Source organism: Uranotaenia lowii, unplaced genomic scaffold (assembly GCF_029784155.1).
Source record: "Uranotaenia lowii strain MFRU-FL unplaced genomic scaffold, ASM2978415v1 HiC_scaffold_918, whole genome shotgun sequence".
NCBI lineage: Eukaryota > Metazoa > Arthropoda > Insecta > Diptera > Culicidae > Uranotaenia > Uranotaenia lowii.
This window is the reverse complement of record NW_026598887.1, coordinates 1-22,519: the sequence shown is the minus strand read 5'-3', so window position 1 is coordinate 22,519 and position 22,519 is coordinate 1. Positions and strand designations below refer to the sequence as shown.

The following is a 22,519-nucleotide window of genomic DNA, read 5'->3' as shown; positions in this document are numbered from 1 at the left end:
TGATCGATGCCCACGGTTTCAACTTTAAGGCTATGTCTCAGGATAGGAGAAATTATAACCAGGACACGTGGAGACAGCTGAGACAAAAGGTACAGAAGTTTTTGTCAATACCGGACCAGTGTTTACCTTATCTAGAAAAGAAGGGTTGGTTGGACTGTGATATGGACGATCCACAAGATCCCCGATGGAAACAATATGGTACAGACGATGAAGACTGATGAATGTAAAATATATTGGAACGTTTCCTTTGAACCTATTGGAAAATTTAATAAGAGAAAGCCCACAGACAATTAAAAGAATCGTCATTTATTAAATATACTTTTATTCAACCTTAATCGATTTATAATATAAACAATTGCGGAAATTTTTTAACAGGTTCGAAAAACTACAATCACGTAGTTAACAATAGAGTAACCTATGCTCGGTAATATGAACTTGTTCTAACTTTTTATTGTGTTTTACTATTGACTGTTCGGTACACTCATTGATAGTTTATTTTCTATGTTCCTTTCCAAACCATTATTATTTTTTTAGTCACTATGTGTTTATGGAACATTAACTCTAAAAAGCAATGTTGCTGCCTGAATATAAATACGACTACTAACAATCAAACTTGTATTATTTCTTCCATACATGTTATAAAACTGAAGATGGGAAGCTACTCGAAGATATTCGATAAATGTTCAAATCAGTTACATAGTACTTAAAAGAATATCTATGAAAATAGTAACATGTCCTGCGTAAGAAAAGAAAATAAACAAAACAAAGGCAATTTTAAACATAAGAATATCCTGTTCTACGCGAACAAGATGACAGCTGCTCTTTGTGGATTAAAAATAATATTACAAAATCCTATCTCACTAAACCTACTTTACACAACCCACGCATTTCTTTTGTTTTAAAAATAATTCTTCTCCCCAAATCAATTGTGATTCTTGGATTTTTTCTTGGAGAACATCCTAAAAACGCTGCTGCCCCCGCCCGCCTTCTTGTCCTTGGGCTCCTTCTGGCCGGCGGCTCCCTTGATGAAACTGGCCTCGCTCTCGCTGGAACTTTCCGCCGACTGGCCAGTGCTACGGCCCATGATAAGCCCTGCAATGTCGGTAGAACCAGAAGCGGCTCCGACGTTCGGGACCGGCATACTGGTCGGTCGGTTCGTTTCGAGTCTTGACTGACCCCAACCTGCGAATGAAATCACGTTGGATGGATTAGTGTTTAGGGTTTCTTAAACAGAGATTTTGATGAAGTGAGAGACAGTGGGGATTAGGTGATTAGGTGTTACGAACGTTTAAAATGGACTGCAAGAACCAATGCTAAAAACTCATGTTTTTCAGGTTAGACCAGTGTTCACCAAGTTTCGAAGACAAGGGTTTCCGAACACGTTGTATGACTAGGAGTTCTGATTAAATCAGATCTTGGTAGACGTCTACAACCTACGTTATCTCAGAAAGGAGAGATTATTGTGTTATATTAAACCGTTAGCATTGTTGAATGACTGCTGTTAGTTACTGTTGTAAGTTATAATTTAAAAAAAAACGCACACAAAAACATATAAAAACACACTCGTTAACATTGCAACTGTTAATTCAGGAGATTAGTGCTAAGTCAAACATGTTGGTAAATCCAACACCGCCACTCATGGAAACCCACGACCTGAGATACGGCTGAATAAGACCATCAGCGACACAAAACGATCATTCTGTGGAAGTTTGGAGTCCAAATTTTGTCAGGTGAAGTAACAGTGCTTTTTGAGGCTTTTGCATAACGAAAGGCGATTGCATTATATTTCGGCTGCAGGTATGCAATATAATTACTGCTCTACGGAGGGTGGAATCGCTTGAATGAGATATACGTGAAAAATTTCGCGGAAGAAAATAAAATTTTGTTTATTAGTGTTTACGATGAACGGTTGTCATTTGGAGAGTTGGACCGAATAGAATAAAAATAATAGTGATAGAAAGGTGTAATCGATGGTTTTATTGTGAAAACTGCATTGGCAAGGAAGAAATACAAGAAATACTAATAGTGAAGTGAAATAATTTTTTTTTTTTTTTTTAAATTTTTTATTGGCTTTACCTCTATAACATAACCGGCCAAGTGTTGATTACTGTTCTACTTACATGTCTATTTCACATTCAATTACAAAATTAGCTATCGTTTTATATAATTCAATGTCTTTCTTTTTTAGTATCAAATGAATATCGGGTGGAATTCCTTTTTTCATTAAAATTCGCCAAATAGGTCTACGAAGATTTTCAAATCTGCTGCATGCGAAGATAATGTGATCAGGATCTGCGATGGATTCGCCACAACTACACGTAGCATCCAATAGGATACCATTCCTAGTGAGATGAGCAGGGAGTCGTGAATGATTTGATATTAATTTGGAAAGGATTACAATTTGTCTGCGGTTGAGATCCAAGCTACTAAACCATGGTTGGAGCGAAACGTTAGAGATGATGCTGTGACAGAAACGTCCTTTAGTTCCTGAATTCCATTTTGCTTGCCATTTGTGCATTGTTGTACGCCGAATCGGAAACTGGATGTCGAATGATGTTAAAATATAATCTGCTGTACCACCATTGATGCACGCACTTTTCGCCTCTTGATCTGCCAACTCGTTCATTGGAATACCTCTGTGAGACGGAACCCATATCAGATGGATTTCGTACCCCATTCTTTGACCTTCAAGAATGGATTCTTTTATATCGTACCAAGCAACGGGATATTTTTGATTGATGTTGATTTTTTGCAGGCTCGTGAGACAACTCAAACTATCGGATAGAATAATATACTGAGCAACAGGAAGACTTACGATCATTTTCGCAGCATGCCTGATTGCCAGAAGCTCTGCCATATAAACGGATGCTTTACTGTCGAGTTTGATCCCTTCTGCAGGTGTTCCAAAGTTATTTACCACAGCATAACCTGTGCCTTGAATATCTTTCGACCCGTCAGTTGCCAAGATTTTCGCGTTGGCATACACTTCCAAGAGATAGTTTGACACCAAATCAGCTGCCGATGAGTTCTGGTGTTCTAAACATAACCGTTTAACAGTGAGATCAATGGATATTTTTGTTCTTACAACTTCACGGTTGAACATGTAGCATGGGAGATTATTTAGAGGCTGTTCAAGTGGAATGAATTCGTTAAGCATTCTTGTTGCGCGGTGTATTCCCGTAGCCACTAAGCCACCGTCCAAGATCGGTCTGGAATATTGTCGATGCCAAGAAAGGAGTGACGCTCTTTTATTTACAAAACGCATGACCGCAAGTTCTCTTCTTTGTTGCAGCGGAATAATACCAGCCATCACTTCGAGTGAACCTGTGTGGGTGGTTTTTGTGGAGCCCAAACAGATTCGAATTCCTGCCCATTGTAGTCTATCCAAAATAATGGCTTCTTTTTGTGATAACTCCGTCATAAATATGGAACCGTATTCCAATATTGATCTCACACATGACTTAAAAATAACTAACAATGCTGCTGGATGTGCTCCCCATAACTGGCCCGATATGCTTCGTAAAAAGTTAAGATACGGAGCTGTACGTTTCTGTACCTCTCTAATATGACACGACCACGACAGATTTCGTGTGAGGTACATGCCGAGTAACCTCAGGGATCTGACGTATTCCAAAGTGCAACCGCCGATATTTATTTCTGGAGGATTATCGCATTGTTGTGTCGAGATCAGGAGGCACTTACATTTCGTCGGCGAAAGTTCTAACCCAAGGTCGAAAATATTTTCCACAACTATATCCAGTGCCCTTTGGAGAGATTCGCAACTATGCTCCAGTGAGGTTCCTCTTACAGCAATTGTTGTGTCATCGGCGTAATTTACGGTTATCACATCAGGAGGGACACTGTTGATCAATCCACTGATCACAACATTAAAGCATAACGGACTTAGTGGAGATCCCTGAGGAAGGCCTTTCCACGTTGTCCTAGATATTGAATCTAATCCACTCGAAATGCACAAATTCCTTTCTTCAAACAGATGGAAGATACTTTTTACTAGACATTCAGGGACTGTTAATGAGCGTAATTCGCGGACCAGAACATTAATTTCCACGTTGTCGTAGGCGGCTTTGATATCGAGGCTACATATCACCACATGCTCTCTTCTTTTCAAAGCTAAGGAAGCTTCGTTAATCAGTGGAAACAACGCATCCATTGTTCCTCGTCCTTTCCTAAAACCGTTGATAGCTGAAGGGAACAGGTTGTTGTTTTCGATGAAATGTTCTAGTCGATCTTTGATTATGAGTTCATACACTTTGCGAAAACATGAAGCTAACGCGATTGGACGAACAGCAGAAGGAGAAATCGGATCATGGCCACTTTTAGGAATCGGTACAATTTTATAGGTTTTCCAGCTTTCCGGAATTCTTCCTGAAGCAAAAATTTGGCAATAGATTATTCGCAACTGACTAAGCGCCGCCCATGGGAGACGATTTATGACGGAATATGGAACACCATCCAAACCAGGAGCCGAATCTTTACCGGTTTTCAAAACAGCTTGAATATCCGATACTGAGAATGGAAAACCAGTTTGAGAGCAACACGAACATTGTAGAAAAACCGGGGGTGGATTTTTGGCAGATGAGGGAGCCAACTTGTCCAAAACATCGTTGGCCAAATTGTCCGAAATTCTGATGTTTTTTGATGGCTCTCCGCGTCCTTTGAACCTTCTGGCCATCCTCCATAAGGTTGTGAGGGACGTAGAACTATCACAGCTATCACAAAAATGTTGCCAACTTTTCCTCTTCTTCTCGCGTACCAAATTTCTGAACCTTCGTTCTGTATTAGCGTACCCTTCGTAAGCTTCGGTTGACAGTTCCCGTTTCCAAGCGCGGAAAGCAACTCTGGTGGCTTTCTTCGCTTCTGTTAGCTCTTCGTCCCAATAGGGTTGCGGTATTCGGCGGGTGTGGTTCGAGTTTACTGATGGGCAGGACCTGCGCAGTGCTTGCCAAATCAGCTCAAAGAAGACATCAAAGCTATCCGGTTCTCCATTTTCGACGAATGATTCCTCGAGGCTTCCGGCAAAACGTTCCCAGTCGATTTTTCGAACATTAATTCCAGAGTAGAATTTCATCGCGCATGTAGTACTCGAATGAAAAACTATCGGAAAATGATCGCTTCCATTTGGTGAATCCAAAACCTCCCAGTCGAAGCACAAACTAAGGCTCGAAGAAACCAGCGTGATATCAATTGCGCCCCACGACCGGTTTACATCAAACCTAGTTGGCTGACCGTTGTTGAGAATGACGAGATGAGATGTTTCGATGGCTTGATGAAGACGGTCTCCACGTATGTTTCCATGCTCGCTTCCCCATAGGTGATGTTTTGCGTTAAAGTCTCCTCCAATGATGCACGGTTTCGGAACGGTTGATAAAAAATTTTCAAACTGAGTCTGCAATATGTTGGCTTGCGGGTGTATGTACACAGATACAATAGTGATCAACCCGGAGATGTATTTGATCTGGCAGGCAACGGCTTGAATATCCGCTGGCAGTGCAATAGGAAATGCTACGGGATTTAGTTCTGAACGAATCGCGATGGCTACGCCGATTCAATCGGTGAAAGAACAGCCAACGCGGTTCGAAACTCGACAGCAAAATATAATGGAAAAATTGGAAAGATGGCGACCAGTTTTTGAAAAAGATTGATAAAATAAAAGATCACGTACAGGAACATCAATACACAGGTAAATATAAGATTGTCTTTTAAATAAACAACTTTGAAAAAGGGAATATATAGGTGAAATTTTAGCTCACATAGAGAACAAAAACAAAGTATTTAGAGCAACTCCCACAACACGTTAGATTATTTTGTTGCGTTACCATACGAAGGCACAAAAGTTTTTACAGAGGATATTTAATACTATTGGATGGTTCATCCTAGCCTGCAGAGCTACTCCAGAGGACAAACTTCCGCCAGTAGTATGTCGTGTTTGATAAACTCGTCGAACGAGTATGGACGACACATCGTTTTAAAATAATACTACCGGAAGAAGAATTCAAATTCGAATAGAAGGCAGTTGAAATAAACATCTCGACTGACATTGATTTAATCCGAATGTTAAGAGTAATTGTTAAAACACGAAAAAGTATTCAAGGTGGTTTTATGGAACGATAGGTCTGAGCCATAAAATAAGAGAGAAAAAAGTATTTAAGGTTCATGCGTAGGGTACGCGTTTAAATTCAGGAACGTTAACGATTCAGTAGAAGAATTTGATGAACATAAAACAAAAATAACCACCAAAAGCACTTATGAATTGAGAACAACCTGTAAGATTTGGGCAAATTTGGGTTAAATTATATCTGCATCTCACTCAGCGATTTCATCGCCTAAAAAAATCTAACTGGAATAGCCTATACTGTGCACCGTTTAGTGAAGGTCGTGATACCGGATATTTGGGCAGATGTCTGTTAAAAGCCGGAAAATGTGGAAGTCACAGAAGGTGAACATGAAAGACAACTCTTCAACGAGTCTTTCACGGGAGTGCCAACTATTTCATTTCCCGTACTGGACTTTTTCAAGGGGAACCATTAAAAAACTCGATACGCCAATCCAAGCTAAAAACTTAGATGTATGGCAGCTGAGTAGTGCGTGTCAAAGGCTCCTTTAAAAAATGTACCGCACGAAGAGATTATACCCGCCTGGTTTCTACACTACAAAAAGCATATCACCTGTGAATAATAGCAGCATAGGCTCTGTTATGTACGGTAGATGGGCGAATGTCATAAAAGATTCAACTCGAATAAACACCAAAAGACATTGGCCTCGAAGTCTGGACCAGTATCTGTACAACTAGTGTTTATATTAACGGTGAAAGTTAAAATATACCCTAAGGTCAGTATTCTATATTATACTTTTAAATTGGCTAAAAGCGAAAAACACAATTTGACAGGCTCGTTGAGAACTAAACGAAAATTCGAGCATCGTGGAAAATCAAAAGCCAAAATGATCAAGGAACCTACCTAGGAGAACACAAGACACAGTCCGGACAAGTACTGCTATACTCTGGCATACGAGGTGAACAAGCTACTCGGGAACGAGAAGTTGGTTTCCTATTAAGACCGCAGGCCCATGCGGCCCTCATAAGATGGGAACCGATAAACGAAAGAATAATCGTAGCCAGATTCAGAACACGTGTTAGAAACCTTACAATAGTTTAATGTTATGGGCCAACTGACTTTTCCGATTTTCAGGAGAAAGGGCAGTTTTACAGTCAATTGAACAGCGTGGTTGAGAAAATTTCGAAGGGTGACATTCAAATCCACTTGGGCGACTTCAACGCAAAGATTGGCTCCGATAATCAGAACTTTGAGCGCATCATGGGGCGCCATGGTCTAGGACAGATGAGCGAAAACGGAGAGCTGTTAGTAGTATTCTATGGCAACAACAACATGGTGATCGGTGGATCGCTCTTCCCCCATCGACCGGCACATAAGGTCACTTGGGTATCCCGAGATGGCCGAACAGAAAATCTAATTGACCACACCTGCATCAGCCGAAATTGGAGAAGGAGCCTTCTTGATGTCCGCAACAAACGAAGCGCAGACACTGCATCTGACCATCACCTCGTCCTTGGCGGGATACGACTGACAGTCGCGCGTTTCCAATGACGAGAGAGAAAGTCGGATGTCGATACAACGTCTGCCGGTTGGAGAATCCAGATGTGAAAAGTGCATACGTTGAACAGCTTGAATCCCGAGCCTCACAACTGTTGACAGACGGAACATTCAAAGAACAGTGGTGTAAAATCAAGAATGCTTTCATCACGCGAGCCATGGTACTCTCGGTAAAGTCTGTGTAAGAAGCAGTGAATGGATGTCGGATGAAATCTGGAGGATGATCGATGATATCGGAGAAGTGCGAAAGTCGGAATTGAACAGGTATGTACCGGGTCAGCCAAAGCAGCCGCCCGCTTACGATATGCGGAGCTGGAAAAGGCAGTTGAAAGAGCTTGTAGACAAGACAGAGAGCCTGAACAAACTTCTAGCCGAAGAGAGAGAAAGAGCCGCCGCCATTGGAAATATCCGATTACTTTATGGTATTTCTCGCCGCCTTAGTGGTGCACGGAATAATGCAAGAATGCCGCTGAAAGATCGAGCAGGTCAGCTGTTGACAGATCGAACAAATCAGCACAAGCGTTGGACTTAGCATTGTGAACAACTTTTACGAGACACAAACAGCGATTGCCAACAGAACCCGAAGCGCCAACAGTAAGTCGCATTAATGGCATCAACTCGGAAGCGCCCTTGCTGGCTGAAATAGAAGCGGCAATCAAAGACATGAAGTCCAACAAAGCGCCTGGAATCGATTGCATTCCTGCTGAGATGCTCAAAGCCGAACCTGCCTTGTCAGCACAAATGTTGCATCGTCTTTTAAATAACTGACATTTGGGATACTGCTACATTCCCGGCCGACTGGATGCAGGGTATCCTTGTAAAGGTTCCGAAGAAAGGAGACCTGATCGAGTGCGGTAACTGACGTGGCATAACTTTGGATCTCTACAACTCTCAAATTTCTCTGCAAAGTGATCCTGAACAGGATCCAGGAACTGCCAGCGGCTTCGGCGTAGTGGTTAGAGTTCAAGTCATCTACGCCAAAGTTCATGAGATCAAATCCCGGTCATGGCATACATAGTACACTTTCTGTGGTCTGGTGGTTTTAGCATTTGTGAGATGCTAGCCATCATTACTTCGAAAGATGTGCGCTTAGAAAGAGACGAACCAGCCCAAGGCTGAAAGTCTCTATAATAAGAAAAAAAGAATCCAGGAGAAAATCGACGCTACACTTCGACGGCAACAAGCTGGATTCCGATCCGGACGATCATGTGTGGACCACATCAAAACGCTACGAATAATACTGGAACAAATCAACGAATTCCAGGACTCTCTTCTGCTGGTGTTCGTTGATTTCGAAAAACCATTCGACCGACTGAACCACGAAAATATGTGGGCGGCTCTAAGGCGACAAGGAGTCCCAGAGAAACTAGTCCATCTCATCGAAGCACAATACGAGGCATTTTCGTGCCAGATCCTGCAAGACGGTGTCTTGTCTGATCCAATCGCGATAACTGCTGGAGTGAGACGAGGATGTATTTTATCACCGCTACTCTTTCTCATCGTAATGGATGAGATCTTGACTGGATCGATTGACTGTAGAGCAAACCGAGGATTGCCGAAGAATCCTTCGACAATGGAGCAGCTGAACGACCTTGACCTGGCTGACGATATTGTTTTGCTCGCCCAAACACAACAAGACATGCAGAGCAAACTCAGCAGGCCTCAAAATCAATGTCGGAAAGACCAATTCGATGGAAATCAACACAGAAAATCGTTCCAATTTCGTGGTAGTTGGACAACAGGTTGAGACAGTGGAGTGCTTCCAGTACTTGGTAGCCAGATTACGCCTGATGGTGGTACCAAGAAGGACATCGAAACCCGGATCAGAAAAGCCCGATTTGCGTTTGCGAGTCTCCCAAACATCTGGCGCTCACGCCAGATCTCTCTACGAACTAAGATCCGAATCTTCAACTCAAACGTCAAATCCGTATTGTTGTACGGGTGTGAAACTTGGTGCACATATGCGGTGACGACGCGAACACTGCAAGTTTTTGTGAATCGCTGCCTGCGGAACACCATCCGCGCTTGGTGGCCTGGCCACTGGATCTCAAACGTGGAACTTCATCGCCAGTGTCATCAAAAGGCGCTAGAAATCGAGATTCGGGAATGTAAGTGGAGATGGATTGGGCACACGCTACGAAGAGATGGGAACGAGATTTGCAGAGAGGCGCTTGAATGGAATCCAGAGGGACATCGAAGGAGAAGCAAGCCCAGAAACTCGTGACGACAAAGCCTAGCCGCCGAAATCCGAAATGTTGACGAGAATCTTGACTGGGACCAAATGAAGACGCTGGCTCCGGATCGTCAACAGTGGAGGTCTTTTACCACGGCCCTATGCACCGGAGGGTCGGCGCGGGAACATTAAGTAAGTATTTAAGTAAACATTTTTATTATAAATCATCTAAAGAAGGAAGAACTTCAGGAATCTACTCAGTTTTGAGTGTAGTCTTTTTATACGAATAGTCAAAAGTTTCAGTACGTGTCAAACAAATGAATAAAGAAGGATCTCTTTTGATTCCTGCACTCAACCGAACAACACCGTTTCCAGGTTGTGTCTGAAACCTCTAAATCCACATTTAGAATATTTGTCGCTGAAGACCTGGCTCTATTCAGAAACTTTGCACTAACAGGGCTTTATTGGGTTAAACGGCTTCATAAGAACGGTAAGATTTCTGTTTTTAGAAGAGTCCAAATATATGGGGAAATCCACGCTTGATCGACTAACTACTGGATCTAAAACGTGGAACTACATCGCATGTGTCTACAGGCAATAGAAATCGAGATTCAAACAAAAATAAGTGAAGATCGATTAAGCATGCTGCGAAGGAATATGCAAACGAAAGCTGCAGAGGGTCACTAGATTAGAATTCGTATATGAACGTCGAAGAACAAGCAGATCCAGAAATTCATGAAAGTGAAGCCATCCCACAGGAATACGAATTGCCGGAGAGAATCTTGATTTCCGTCAAGTGAATCATCAACCATGTAGCCTTAAGTTAATTAGTAACCCGAAGCTACTGCCGACCCATGAACACTCACAAAACTTCAACGAACATTTAGACGTTCTAAGGGAAAAAGTTATCTGGGAACGAACAGAGCAATACAAAGCATCCTGAAAAGAAATATGACCCGGTAACATCTTATCTTATGCTCGTCAACGAAGTGCGTTTGAAAAGGTCGAGCCGAGGCAGCCCTAGATTCGCCCTACTGTTTCACCCTGCCACCATCGCTAGCAAAGGTAACTACATCAACGGCCATTATTGGAGGCCGGAACGGTTTCAGTGGCCCTAGTGATCAGAAGTGTAGTAAGAAGTCTTCCCAACTAGTAGTAGCTTTAAGAAGGTAAAAGTGATTTTCGCAAACGCTAGCACAATTGACCACAATCAATAAGATCAATAAGATCAGTTACGAGGAAGATTATAGTACACAAATTTCCACAGAATGATCGTTAGTGGTAAAACATAAGCCAGAGAAAACCCCCGCGTCGCCAGTTCCAAGAAAACCCGCCACAAACAACAAGCCGAGAGAGGGAATGCGCTAACCGGAGCTGTATCCGTCCAGGTTGATGTTATTGCCGAAGGTATTGCTGCTGTTGCCGTTGTTCAGATACTCGACGCCTCCGTTGGTTCCCGGTGCTCCTGCTAGTGGTGGACCCAGGTGGTGATGCCACGTGGTCCGGGACATGTTACTACCGATGTCTCGACTGCTGCCGTGGCTATTGCCTACTACTGGGGGAGGCGGGGGGTTGGTCATTTTCAGGTAGTTATTTGCGCCAGATTGTTCCCGTTCTCGGCGCATGAACTGATCTTGATGTTGCTGCGGGTGATGTTTCTGGTTCGGGTGTGGTTGTTGCTGATGGTGGTGCTGGTGTTGCTGCTGCTGCTGATAACCAGTTGATGGTTTCAACGGAGAGAAGGTACTCAACGGGGGTGAAGTTGCTGGTAGTGGTGGTGGAGGATTTTCTACAGACATGTACACACAAGGGGGGTATTAACGGGGGCACAGCACATGGAATGGGCACAATAATGGGAGCACATGTAGTTTCTAGGTTACGGGTATATTATTGGGGTGGATAGAGTAACAACTTACCGGATGACCTCAATTCACTGTGACGTAACCAGACGTCTTCGCCGTTTCCGTTACCGTTGTTGGTTGGGTTGTTACCATTTTGGGGAATACTCCGTTGTTGACTCGATGAATTTGGTTGGTATGAAAATGGTCGGGTGTTATTTGTGTTGGTGTAGTTTCCGTTGTCGTAATCTGTTGAAGATAGTATTGGTAAGTGATCCTGCATTATGTTGCAGTTCAATGGCAGCCTTACCATTTCCATTGAAACTTCCACTACTACCGCTGCTGGTTTTGGAGCGAATTTGTACTGCTGGATTGCCACTAACGTTGTTATTATTGCTAACGTTGTCACTGCTGGATTGCCTTTGGGGAACCGGAGGCGGAACTCCCCTCGGAGGAATTGGAGGCTTATCGGCCAAGTTGTAGACTTCCTGGGTAGGGGATTGGGGCATCTGGAACGTACTCATCTGCTGTTGCGAGAGGCGTTGCTATTTTGTGAGAAAATAAGAACGATTGTCATTACATAATTTCTGATTTACGGAATAACCCGAGTAATCGAAAATGTTGTTTTTTTCTTTTTTTCGGGATTTTCATCATCGATGGTTCATCCCTTGAGGAATCAAAAACAATTCGGCTAGAAGAGCAACCCTAATCAAACCATCATATACAAAGCGTACTTGCCGTAGCAGAATCTTACAAAACTCGAGTTGTAGGTCGAGTTAGGTAATCACTATAACCTAATAAAAAGGAAACTGACCTGATTTTCTAGCTCACGCAACTCCTTCTGCTTCTGCAGGAAATTGATTTGGGGGGTGGTGCTGTTGGTGGACTGTATGCTGCTACTGGCATTGCTACCGGAACCACCGGATTTCGCACTGTTTAGGGAGGCACGGGAGTCTCGCCGCTGCGAATCGGGCGAAGACGTTCGGGAGCTAATGGACGAGTTAGCGTCGCTACGATCTAGGATCGGGGACTGCGCTGATACCTGGGACTGTGGGGGAAAATCTAGCTTAAAAATCTACTTTTTTTTTAGAACAAACCGAAACATACCTTCATTGATTCATCGTAGCTCATAAGCTGCAAATTGGGCGGGAGTGCGGCGTGGAAGGCAATTTTGTTGATCCATTCGCTCATTGACTCCTTGGAACCGGTGAGGAAAAGGAACTCCGAGCCATCCAGTAACACCAGCCGGAAAACGTTCTTCTTTTTGGTGTAATCCTCGGCCCTGTCGCATTTGGCGTTTAGTATGTTGACCGGAGCAGTGGCAGCCTTCTTCTGGGCAAAGTCTTCGGCGTCCTTGAAGAAACACAGCAACTGACCGCACAGGACCGTGTAATATGGTTTCCAGGAACGAACTGGAGCCTTCTTGCCACCGGATTGTAGTTCGTGTTTGCGATCGAGCATTCCCTGTACCTCAACCGGAGGTAGGTCAGACTCGTTCGAATCGCTGCCTCGCTGGTTCTTTCGGAAACTCTGCGCCCGTCGTCGAGTTGTGAAGGATGGGGTTCGCTTGGCTGGTTTCGGACCGATCTTCATGCTCTCAGCCCGTTTAATGTTTCCTTCCGAACCGCGTCGAAGCCGTTCCTGAATCATGGTTGCGAACGAATTGGACTTCTGCACCGGGGATACATCTGGCGCTTCCTTGGAGATACCAGCATTTGCACTTGCCGGCGAAAGATGACTAGGGGTAGAAGATTTGGTGGGAGTCTCTGTAAAACCATTGATAGCCGATGCATTCGGATCGTGTCTTCGGCGCTCTTCGGTGATTCTTTGAACCTCTTTTTGTTTAAGCGCTTCGTGGCGTTCTCGCTCGACTCTTTCCTTCTCTGCGATTCGGGCTGCTTGTTCGGCTTCCAGTTGTTTCTTAAACTTCTGCTCAAGTAGTGTGATCCGTTTTAATGCCAAGACCTTCTCCTCCTGGGCAATTACTGTCTTCTCAAAGTCTTCGTGTTTTCGGATAAGATCTTCAACCTGAGCAATGTTTTCTCCCAGCTTACCATCCTTCAACTGCACCTGTCTCGTTATGATCCACTTCTCTATCACTTCAGCTTCCTTCAAGAAGATTTGTGTGTCCAAGTTCAGCTCGTAGATTTCTTCTCGCTGATTAATCGTATTATCCAGTAGACGCTTCCTTTGATTCAGCACGGCAATTTTCTCCTGTACCTCGTTTGCCAAAAAATGTCCATCTTTAATAAGCTTAGTTCCGGTTTTGTAGAACGTTTCGAATCCCTCCTTTCGCGAATCAACTTCTGTTCGATGTTCTTTGATTTTAGCTATAAGAGCTTCCGCCCCAGCTACATCCTTGGCAAGATCTGGAGCTGTGATCTGTGCAAGCATCTCATTGATCCAAGCCATCAAATCTCGATACTCATCGAAGTATGCTTGTAGTTGTTCGGCCTGCATAAGCTTCTCTTTGCGCTGAACAGTTTTTTCCTTCAGCTCGGACCAAACCTCAATCGCCTCATCTCGTTTGACCTCAATGTGTTCTTTGGCATCGGGGAATGTATCACCCAACTTTTGTGCTTCCGTTACAACCGACTCAAGCTGTTCCTTGATCGCTCCAAGTTCAACTTCAAAGCTGTCGTGTGTTCGCACTAAAGCCTGGATTGTCTCTAAATCGTGACCGTAATCCTCAGACAACACCGCTGAGATTTTTTCATTGATCCAGCTGATTGTTTCATCTGCTGTCCTATCGAACACATGAACCTGTTTCGCTCCAGCCAAAGCTTCCTGTCGTGCCACAACCAAATCCTTCAGCTCATCCCAAAGCTGCTTCGTCTCGTCGCGCTTCGCCTTAATCAAATCCTTATTAGGATTTCCCTCATTCAGCAGCGATTCTCCCTTGGCAACACACGCATGAACACGACCCTCATTGGAGTTCATATTTGAAACGAACGACTCAAATTGTGCCGTCAACTGCTCCACATGTTCCACATCCGTACCATACTCTTCGGATCCCGCTGTAGTCATCTGCATCTCGATCCACTCTTGAAGGTCGTCAATCTCTCGAACAAACTCGAACAGCTTCTTCGTTTCCGCCAACTTCTTCTCCCGCTCCCCAGCTAATCGATTTAGCTCCTGGAACTGATACTGAATTTTGTCGTTCTTGGCCTTAATCTTTTCGCTATCGAAGTGCCCTCGTTCCTGCAACCCACTGGCCAGCTTATCGATCTTCTCGACAGTCGGATCGAATGCCACCAGTTCCCGCTGCAGTGCTTCAAGTTTCTTTTGAAGTGAGCTCACCGAATCCTCGTCCTTACCATAATCGTGCGACGAAATAATAGGCTTCTTCTCCCGCAGCCATCCTTCCGCTTCGTTGGCTTCCGCGTAGAATTGCTGACTCTCAACAGCATCCAGCAGCCTCAAACGACGTACGTTAGTCAAATTACGTAAATTGATCAACTTTTGCTGAAGCAAACTGCACTGCCCATCGATTTGCTCCACCGCGTAGTGGTTTTCTCGAACCATCTGTTGACCACGTTGAATAAGCGCCAGAATGATCGGTTCCCTTGATAGAATTTCTGCTTCCAGAGCTTGATGTTTCTTTTGCAAGCTTTGCACCGCCGTCAAACTATTTCCTAGGTCCTTCGAACCGGCTAAAGGTTCCTTTTCGTTCAACCATGAAAGCTCGTCTTCAGCATCTCGCAGGAACTGATGCAGCTGCAGAGAATCTTCCAAATTGTCTCGTCGAATTGTGGTAGGTTCGTGCAACGAGTGGTATCGCTTAATGGTTACCATCGCTGCTTCGTGTAGTTCGTCCTTCAAGAAATGGTCTGAGGCTAGGAACTTATCGTCAGTAGCCTTGATCTGGTCACAAGTTTCCAAATGATGGGCAACATCTGCCTCAAGCATTTCATGTTTCTTCAGCAAATTACTGACCGAAGCCAAGTCCCTTCCGTAATCTTCCGAAGATAGTTGTAGTTCAACTTCGTCCATCCAGGTGCTGAAATCGTCCAAGTTTCGAATGAACAGCCGCGCATCGTAGGCCTGAGCCAAGCGTTCTTTCTTTTCTCGTGACGCTTCACGTAGCTTCTGCCAGTCGGCCTCCAACATGTCCAGCTGCTCCTGTACAAGACCACCAGCGTAGTGCTCTGCGTTGATTAACGATTCTCCTTCATCGATTATTCCAGTAACTCTGCTGGAATTTGCTCCAAGCTCCGCATCAAAAGCAGTATGCTTCTGGATTTTACTCTGAAGATTGCTTGGCTCCCGATAGTTCTCGTCCAAAGCAACTTGCATTTTGTGACCAATCCATTTGGCAACTTCGTAAAGCCCTCGAAGGAACTGTTGCAACTGAAGCGATTCTTGCAGTTTCTGCTTCCTAGCTGCTGATGAAGCTAATAATTTTTCTTTCCTAGCAATAACTAAACAGAGCCTCTGTTTGATAATGTCTGCTTCGAAGGGACTTTCGGCCAGTATTTTCTCTGCGAATCGTTCCAGCTCATCAATTCTACTGGCAGCAAGAAGTTTTTCGAAGGCTTCGTGTTTCTTGATTAGTGCTTCCACCGCAGTGAACGACTCTCCTAGATCGTCGTTGTTCAGGAAAGCTTCCTTATTAGCCAACCAGGCTTCAATCTGCTCAGCTTGTTCTTTGAACTGTTGCAGCTGATGGGCTTCCTTCAAGCCACGATTCTTACCCTTCCAGGAGTCGTGCAGGTGCTTGTTTAAGTCTTCCAGCTGACGCAAAGCCTTCTCAACGTAGTCGTTTTTGATACCCTGCGCTTTGTTTTCAGCAACCAGCTGTTCTCCATGTTCCTGCAGGACTTTGAAAACTTTGTCTCTTCCGTCTATTTCTGCTTTGCGCTCCCGATGCAACTGAATCTGCGCTTGACATTCGGCAATCGTCGTCGGGTTTGTTACTGAGTCCATTTTCTTGATGATGTCGTTGGTCCACAGCTCTAGCTCCTTCACATCTGCAGTGAACCTGTGAGCAGTGTAGGCGTTTTCTAGTGTTCCTACCCGTTTGACGCTAGATTCTTGTAAGTTATTCCATTGACGTTTGAGCTCTTCCAACTTTTCTTCGATCGGAACTACATTGTCCGGATATTTCTGCATCAACGCAGCAGCTCGTTTATCGTGTTCACCAATCTTTTGATGTACGGCTGTCATATCGCGTTGCAAAGCGTCTTGTTTCCGCTTCAACGACTCCACAGCATTTAAGTCCCTTCCGATGTCTTCGACGCTCATTGCTAGTTGTTTTTCAGCGATACGCTCGGCAGTGTCGTCAACATCTCGGTTGAAGACGTGAATCTCGTTTGCTCCGTCGAGCAACTCTCGGTATTTATTTAAAGCTCCCTGCAGAGACTTCCACTTGTTGTTGAAGTTGTTTCTTCTTTGTTGGACATTCTTAGCTTCATTTGGAGCTTTGTCTTGTGTAAGAAGCTTGTCAGCCAATACGTTAATCATCTTGATACGTTGGTCGTCAACACGCATGTCGGAATCGACGTCATCGAGTTTCCGCTTCAAAGCATTGCAATGCTCCAGATCACGACCGGTGTCACTAGCATTCACCATCATTTCTTTGTCTCGAATCCATGCCTCCAGTTTGTCCAACTGGCTGTTGAATTCCAAAATGTCCTGAGCCTCTTCCAGACCTCGTCCTCTGGAGGCAACTTCGTTGATAAGAACATTCCAGGATTCACTCAGCTTACGAACTTCTTCCTCGATTTCCGAAGCACATTCGTGTCGCTTAGTGATCAGTGTTTCTCCCATCTGCTTGACTTCTTTGATTCGTCCCTCATTGGCAGCAACTTCAGCTTGGAAGGCCTGATGCTTCTGCAGTTTCTTGACCTTATCTTCCATATTGGAAACGTCCGCAAACGTATGTGCATCTGCTTCCAATTTCTTTTGCTTTTCGTTTATCCAGGCACCAGCCTCAGCGCAATCTCGGATAAACTGAGCATACAGCAGAGCATGTTGCAGCTTCTGTCTTCTCAAAGTGCACAATTCCTTGATCTTTTGTCTACGATCGAAAATTTCTCGCAATCGTTTCCTTATGTTCTCACTGTCGAAGTGATTTTGTTCGACCAGCTTTCTGCCGTGGTCTTGCAAAATGGCAACCTTCTCATCCTGCGTTTGAATGAGTTTCTCAAAGGCGTCGTGTTTTTTCACCTGATCTTGAACAACTTCTACAGTTTGTCCGAAATCTGAGCTAGAAAGCGTAGCTTCCTGGCCGCTGCTAAGGTTGTCGATCACCTTCGCGTCTCGCATGAAACAGAACAAGTCGATCTTCTGTTCTAGCAATATTTTCTTTTTGCTGTAAGCCGAGTGAAGTTTAGCTCGTTCATCCAGCAAAGCCGAGCATTTCTCTTCCACTTCTGTGGCGGCGTAGTGACCTGTCTGTACCATCGAATCGCTCAGTTCGTTCAAATAGCGGAAAGTTTCCTCCCTAGCTTCGATCTCACCATATATCGCATCGTGTTGGATTTTGAGAGCTGTTGCACCGGTGGCATCGCTCACATGTTCTTCGGCCTGCAGGGTAGCCCGCAAATTCGTAGCCCAGGACATAAGATCACGTACCTGGGTCAAGAAGTGTTGCAAATCGCAGCTAGCCTGCAACTGATCGTTTCGCAGAGCGGACTTTTCCTTCAACATGTCCCAACCGTGGACGACATTTTCCCGCTCAACGCCTATGGCCTTGGCATTGTCACCAGGGTATTTGGATTGCAGGTCCATCGAATCGTCAACTAGTACTTGAAGTTGTGCCTCCAAGGCAACCAGTTCATTTTCGAACGCTTCGTGTTTGCGGGTCAAAGCTAAGGCTGAGTTCAAATCCTTACCCAACTCAGTCGATAGAGCTGCATTCTTGTCCTATTTTCGGATTTTTGTTGAATAAGGGAAGTTGTTGAAGGACAATTTTAAACTTTGAAACTTTTTCTGTAACTCACCTGGATACGGAAAAGTGCTTCGGCAGCATCTCTGTGGAAGCGATGGATTTCACCCGCAGCATGGAGTTTCTTCTCCCGGGCTGACAACAGCTTCAGAAGGTTTTGCCAGCAATTGCTAAAACAGGTTATGAATGCCATAAGAAACTTGGTATTTGGACGAACAAACTTTCAGGATTTTCATGGATTTGTTGTGAAGTGAAAAAAGTTAGTTGAACGATAGAGTTTTCCAGCAATCCAAAGACTGTATCCGAACAAATAAGACACATTATTTTTGCGCTCTACCTCAAACATAGTGGATAAAAAAATCTTTCAAAGCATTCTTTTGAATTTCAACCGACTTATCGAACTTCAGGAGAAACTCTAGCTAGATTTGGGTACTTAAAACCCGGAAAATCAAATAAGTCTTGCTCTTAGTAAAAATGTCTCATTTTTTCGATTGCAATCTTTAAATGCATTTACCCATAAACGCGACAGCCAATTTTTAAACGCTATGAATTTATTTGTTGAATTTTGATAACAGAAATCCCAATTACATAAACATTTAGGGGTAGAAATTTTTATCGAATGTTTATGACAGTGACAAATGATCAGACGACACATAATACATTTAAAGCGAACGTGTGAGATTAGGTTCTCAAGGATAGTTTACCAAATTTGATCATGTCGCTCGACAACATCCAACTGGGCTTCGGTGTAGGCCTGTTCGTTCCTGCTAGGATGTTTCGGGGGATGTTTTGAAGCACCGACCGACCGTTACAATTTTTGCAAAATTTGATGCAGTTCCAAAATAGCATGCATGTTAATAGTAGGGATTTATAGTTACACCAGGGGGCAGGGGAGGTATATAGGGGTTCATAGAAAGAATAAGAAATTGACAGAAAATAGTTGCGATTGGATCAGCAGAATATATTTACAGTGCTGTTAAGCTCCCAATATACTTTATTTTTTGGAGTTTAGATGACTTACCTGAGTTGTTCCTGGCCCCTTTCGATGTCAGCTACGTAAGGACTGTCGCTACCGATCAACTTCTTGGCGACTTCTTCGCATTGGTTGAATCGCTCAGCTCCCACTTCAATGCGATGCTTCAGATCGTCAAACTTGTTTTTAAGGATCTACAAAAAGAGATGTTTAACTACGTGGTAAAACTCTCAAGAGAAATTGTACTCACTAATAAATGTTCATAATCGTGGCCGTAGTCTTCCGAATTGACGGCCTGTTCCTGCTCCTTGATCCACTGTTCCAGTTCAGCCGACTCCATGAAGTATTCGTGCCGATACAAGCTTTCCATCAGCCGAAGCTGCCGTTGGGCGGCCAGTTTCTGCAAGGACTTCAGCATTTTCTCGACCAGCTGTTGCTTTGTGGCAATGATTTTACTGTCCGGATGTTTCGCTGCAACCATTGCCGAGGCTGTGTGTCCCATTTCTGACACAATACCGGAATACGTGTCCAGCTCCAACTCGATGGCCTTGTGCTTCGTTAGCAACTTTGTAGCCGAATCTCGATCCCGACCATAGTCGGTCGATCGAAGAACGTTGTTACGTTCACCGAGCCATGTCTCTATTTCTCCTGCTTCCGAAAGGTATTGTTGCGCTTTGAGTGAAAGTTCCAGCTTCTTTGAACGCTCGACAGCCTTTTCCTGCAAGTCGTTCCACGCCAGTTCCAACGTTTGGCATAGTTCTTTAACCTTGGTTTTTTCGGGATGATTCTGGTTGATCAAATTTTCAGCAGAGGTCAACGTTCTGTTGATCATCGATTGATGACCCTCAACTTCAGCTTCCAGTTTCTTATGTTTCTTGTACAAACTTTGAGCTTGATGAAGATTTTGTCCGATAACTTCGGAGCTCGCCGCGGGTAAACGTTCGTTGATCCATTGCAGCTCTGCATCGAGTTCAAAGACAAATTTATGGAACCGTAAGCTTTCTTCCAACGCCTCTCGACGCTTAGCTGCAGGACCTTTCAAGTTTGCAAACTGATTCTGTAATTTCTTGGTTTCGTTTTTGATATTGTTGGCGTCGAAATGACCCTCGTGGGCCATTTCCTCGCCAGAAGTCACCAGTTCGGCAACCTTCTGTTCCCACATACTGATGTCATTCTCCAGGATCTGGTGTTTGTTCATCAAATCTTTGCAACTACGCAGATCGTTGCCAACCTGTTTGCTCTGTAGTGCTGAGTCCAGTTCTTCCAGCTTGTTCTTGGCATCTTCGATGTTTCGATTATGCTCTCGCTGCAGTGAAGCTTGCTCCAGACGCCTTCCTTTTTCCAGTGAAGAATTGTTCAAATCCTTCCACTTCTGATTGACAGCGGCGAGCATTCGCGTCACTTCATCCGCTCGATTGTTCGTCTTGATCAGGGCTTCGCCTTCTTTGTTGACAGTTCGCAACTGACCTTCGTTAGCTCGCAGCTCACGTTCAAAGGCTTTGTGTTTCTGTAGTTTCCGGGGTAGATTCGTCAAATCCTTGTAGCTCTCATCGCTAGCAATCTTGGTTTTATCTGCAAGCCATCCGTTGAGGTCATCAACGTCAGCGCAAAACTGTTGGAAGTCCTTGGAAGCTTGAAGTGCGTTTCTTCGCTTCTGGGCCAGGTGTTTCACCTTTTCGCGACGGGCAAGTACTTGATCACGTCGTTCACCGATGTGCTCTGCTTCGTAATGGTTGTTACGTATTAGTTTATCCGCACCTTCTGAGAAATTCTTCAAAATTTTATCTTGAGCTCCCAAGGAGTTCTCGAAGTCAGTGTGTCGTTTAAGAATGGCTTCGACATCGTCCAGCGAGTTACCGAGGTCATCGTACTCGAGGTAAGCCTCGTGACTCTTGGTGGTAGCATCGATCTTGTCTGCCTCTCGATTGAACACCTGCAGCTCGATGCATTGCTTCAACTTTTTCTCCTTGACGTTCCAAGCGTCGTTAAGCGCTTCTTGCTCGGTAGCAAGTTTCTGTTGCATTTCAGGGATCTCAACTAAGCCAGGGTTGCGTTGTAGCAATTGGCTTCCCAGTTGTGCAAGTTGTCTGAATTCGTCTTCGTGGGCTTTGATTTCTTCAGCCAGGTCATTGTGTTTCTTCAACAAGTTTTCTGCTGTTTCAACATCTCTAGCAGTCTCTTCAGCATTCAGCTGATTATGAACGTCTTCTAGCCAAGCGATTAGCGCTTTGGTACCGTTCGTAAAGATTTGTTGTCCAACTGCGTTTTCCAACCTGGATCGTCGTTCTTTTGCCTTCTCTTGGCATTTCTTCCAAAGGTTTTGGATATCTTTCTGCTTCGCGGTGACGTTGTCTCTTTCGGAAGGATACGAGTTCTTGACAGAATTTCCGAGTAGGTTTACTCGGTTTACCTTTTCTTGCACGGGTGCTAGTTCGCGCTCCAAATTTTCGTGACGACGCTGTAGAGCTTTGACAGTTTTCAAGTCCGGACCAACCTCCGCTGTATCCAGCTGTGTCATCTTTTCATTCATCCAATCGATTGCTTCTTCACAAGTGCGGTTGAACAACTCCACACTGGATGCTCCTTCGAGGTTCTTCTCTTTCTGTCCTTTAAGGTAGTTCAAGTGTTCCCACATTTGATGTATTTGTCGCTGTCTAGCTTTTACTTTATCCAACTGCGAGTGTCCCTGTCGGACAAAGTCTTCAACATCGGAATCAATGGCCTCGACACGTTTTGATGAAGCCGACAAATCGGTGAGGAACGTTTCGAACTTACGTTTGGCCGATTCAACGTTGTCTTTCGGATCTTCGGTGCGAAGCATTTTCTCTTTGTCCTTGATCCATTTCTCAAAATCATCGCATTCGCGGTAGAATCGGAACAGGCAGATGGAGTCTTCTAGAAGGGCTCGTCGACGTTCAGCAAGCTCCTGAAGCTGGTCGTAAGTGCTGTTGATGTGTTTTTGGCGCTTATCTACGCTGTCGTTACTATCGATGGTGGTGTCACCCTCGGTTCGTC

The 22,519-nt window shown here is 44.3% G+C and overlaps 1 protein-coding gene across 1 annotated transcript; it reads right to left on the bottom strand.

Annotated features, from left to right (window-relative positions):
• Nucleotides 1-305: 305 nt before the first annotated feature.
• Nucleotides 306-22,514, bottom strand: LOC129760972 (spectrin alpha chain-like; the record flags this gene model as incomplete). The annotated part of the gene is made up of 10 exons (XM_055758656.1): nucleotides 306-1,182; nucleotides 11,174-11,593; nucleotides 11,721-11,891; nucleotides 11,953-12,187; nucleotides 12,457-12,690; nucleotides 12,750-18,509; nucleotides 18,587-18,701; nucleotides 19,236-19,295; nucleotides 19,553-19,698; nucleotides 19,755-22,514. Coding segments are annotated over 10 exons (10,161 nt in total), but the record flags the coding sequence as incomplete, so codon positions are not given.
• Between the last annotated feature and the right edge of the window lie 5 nt (nucleotides 22,515-22,519).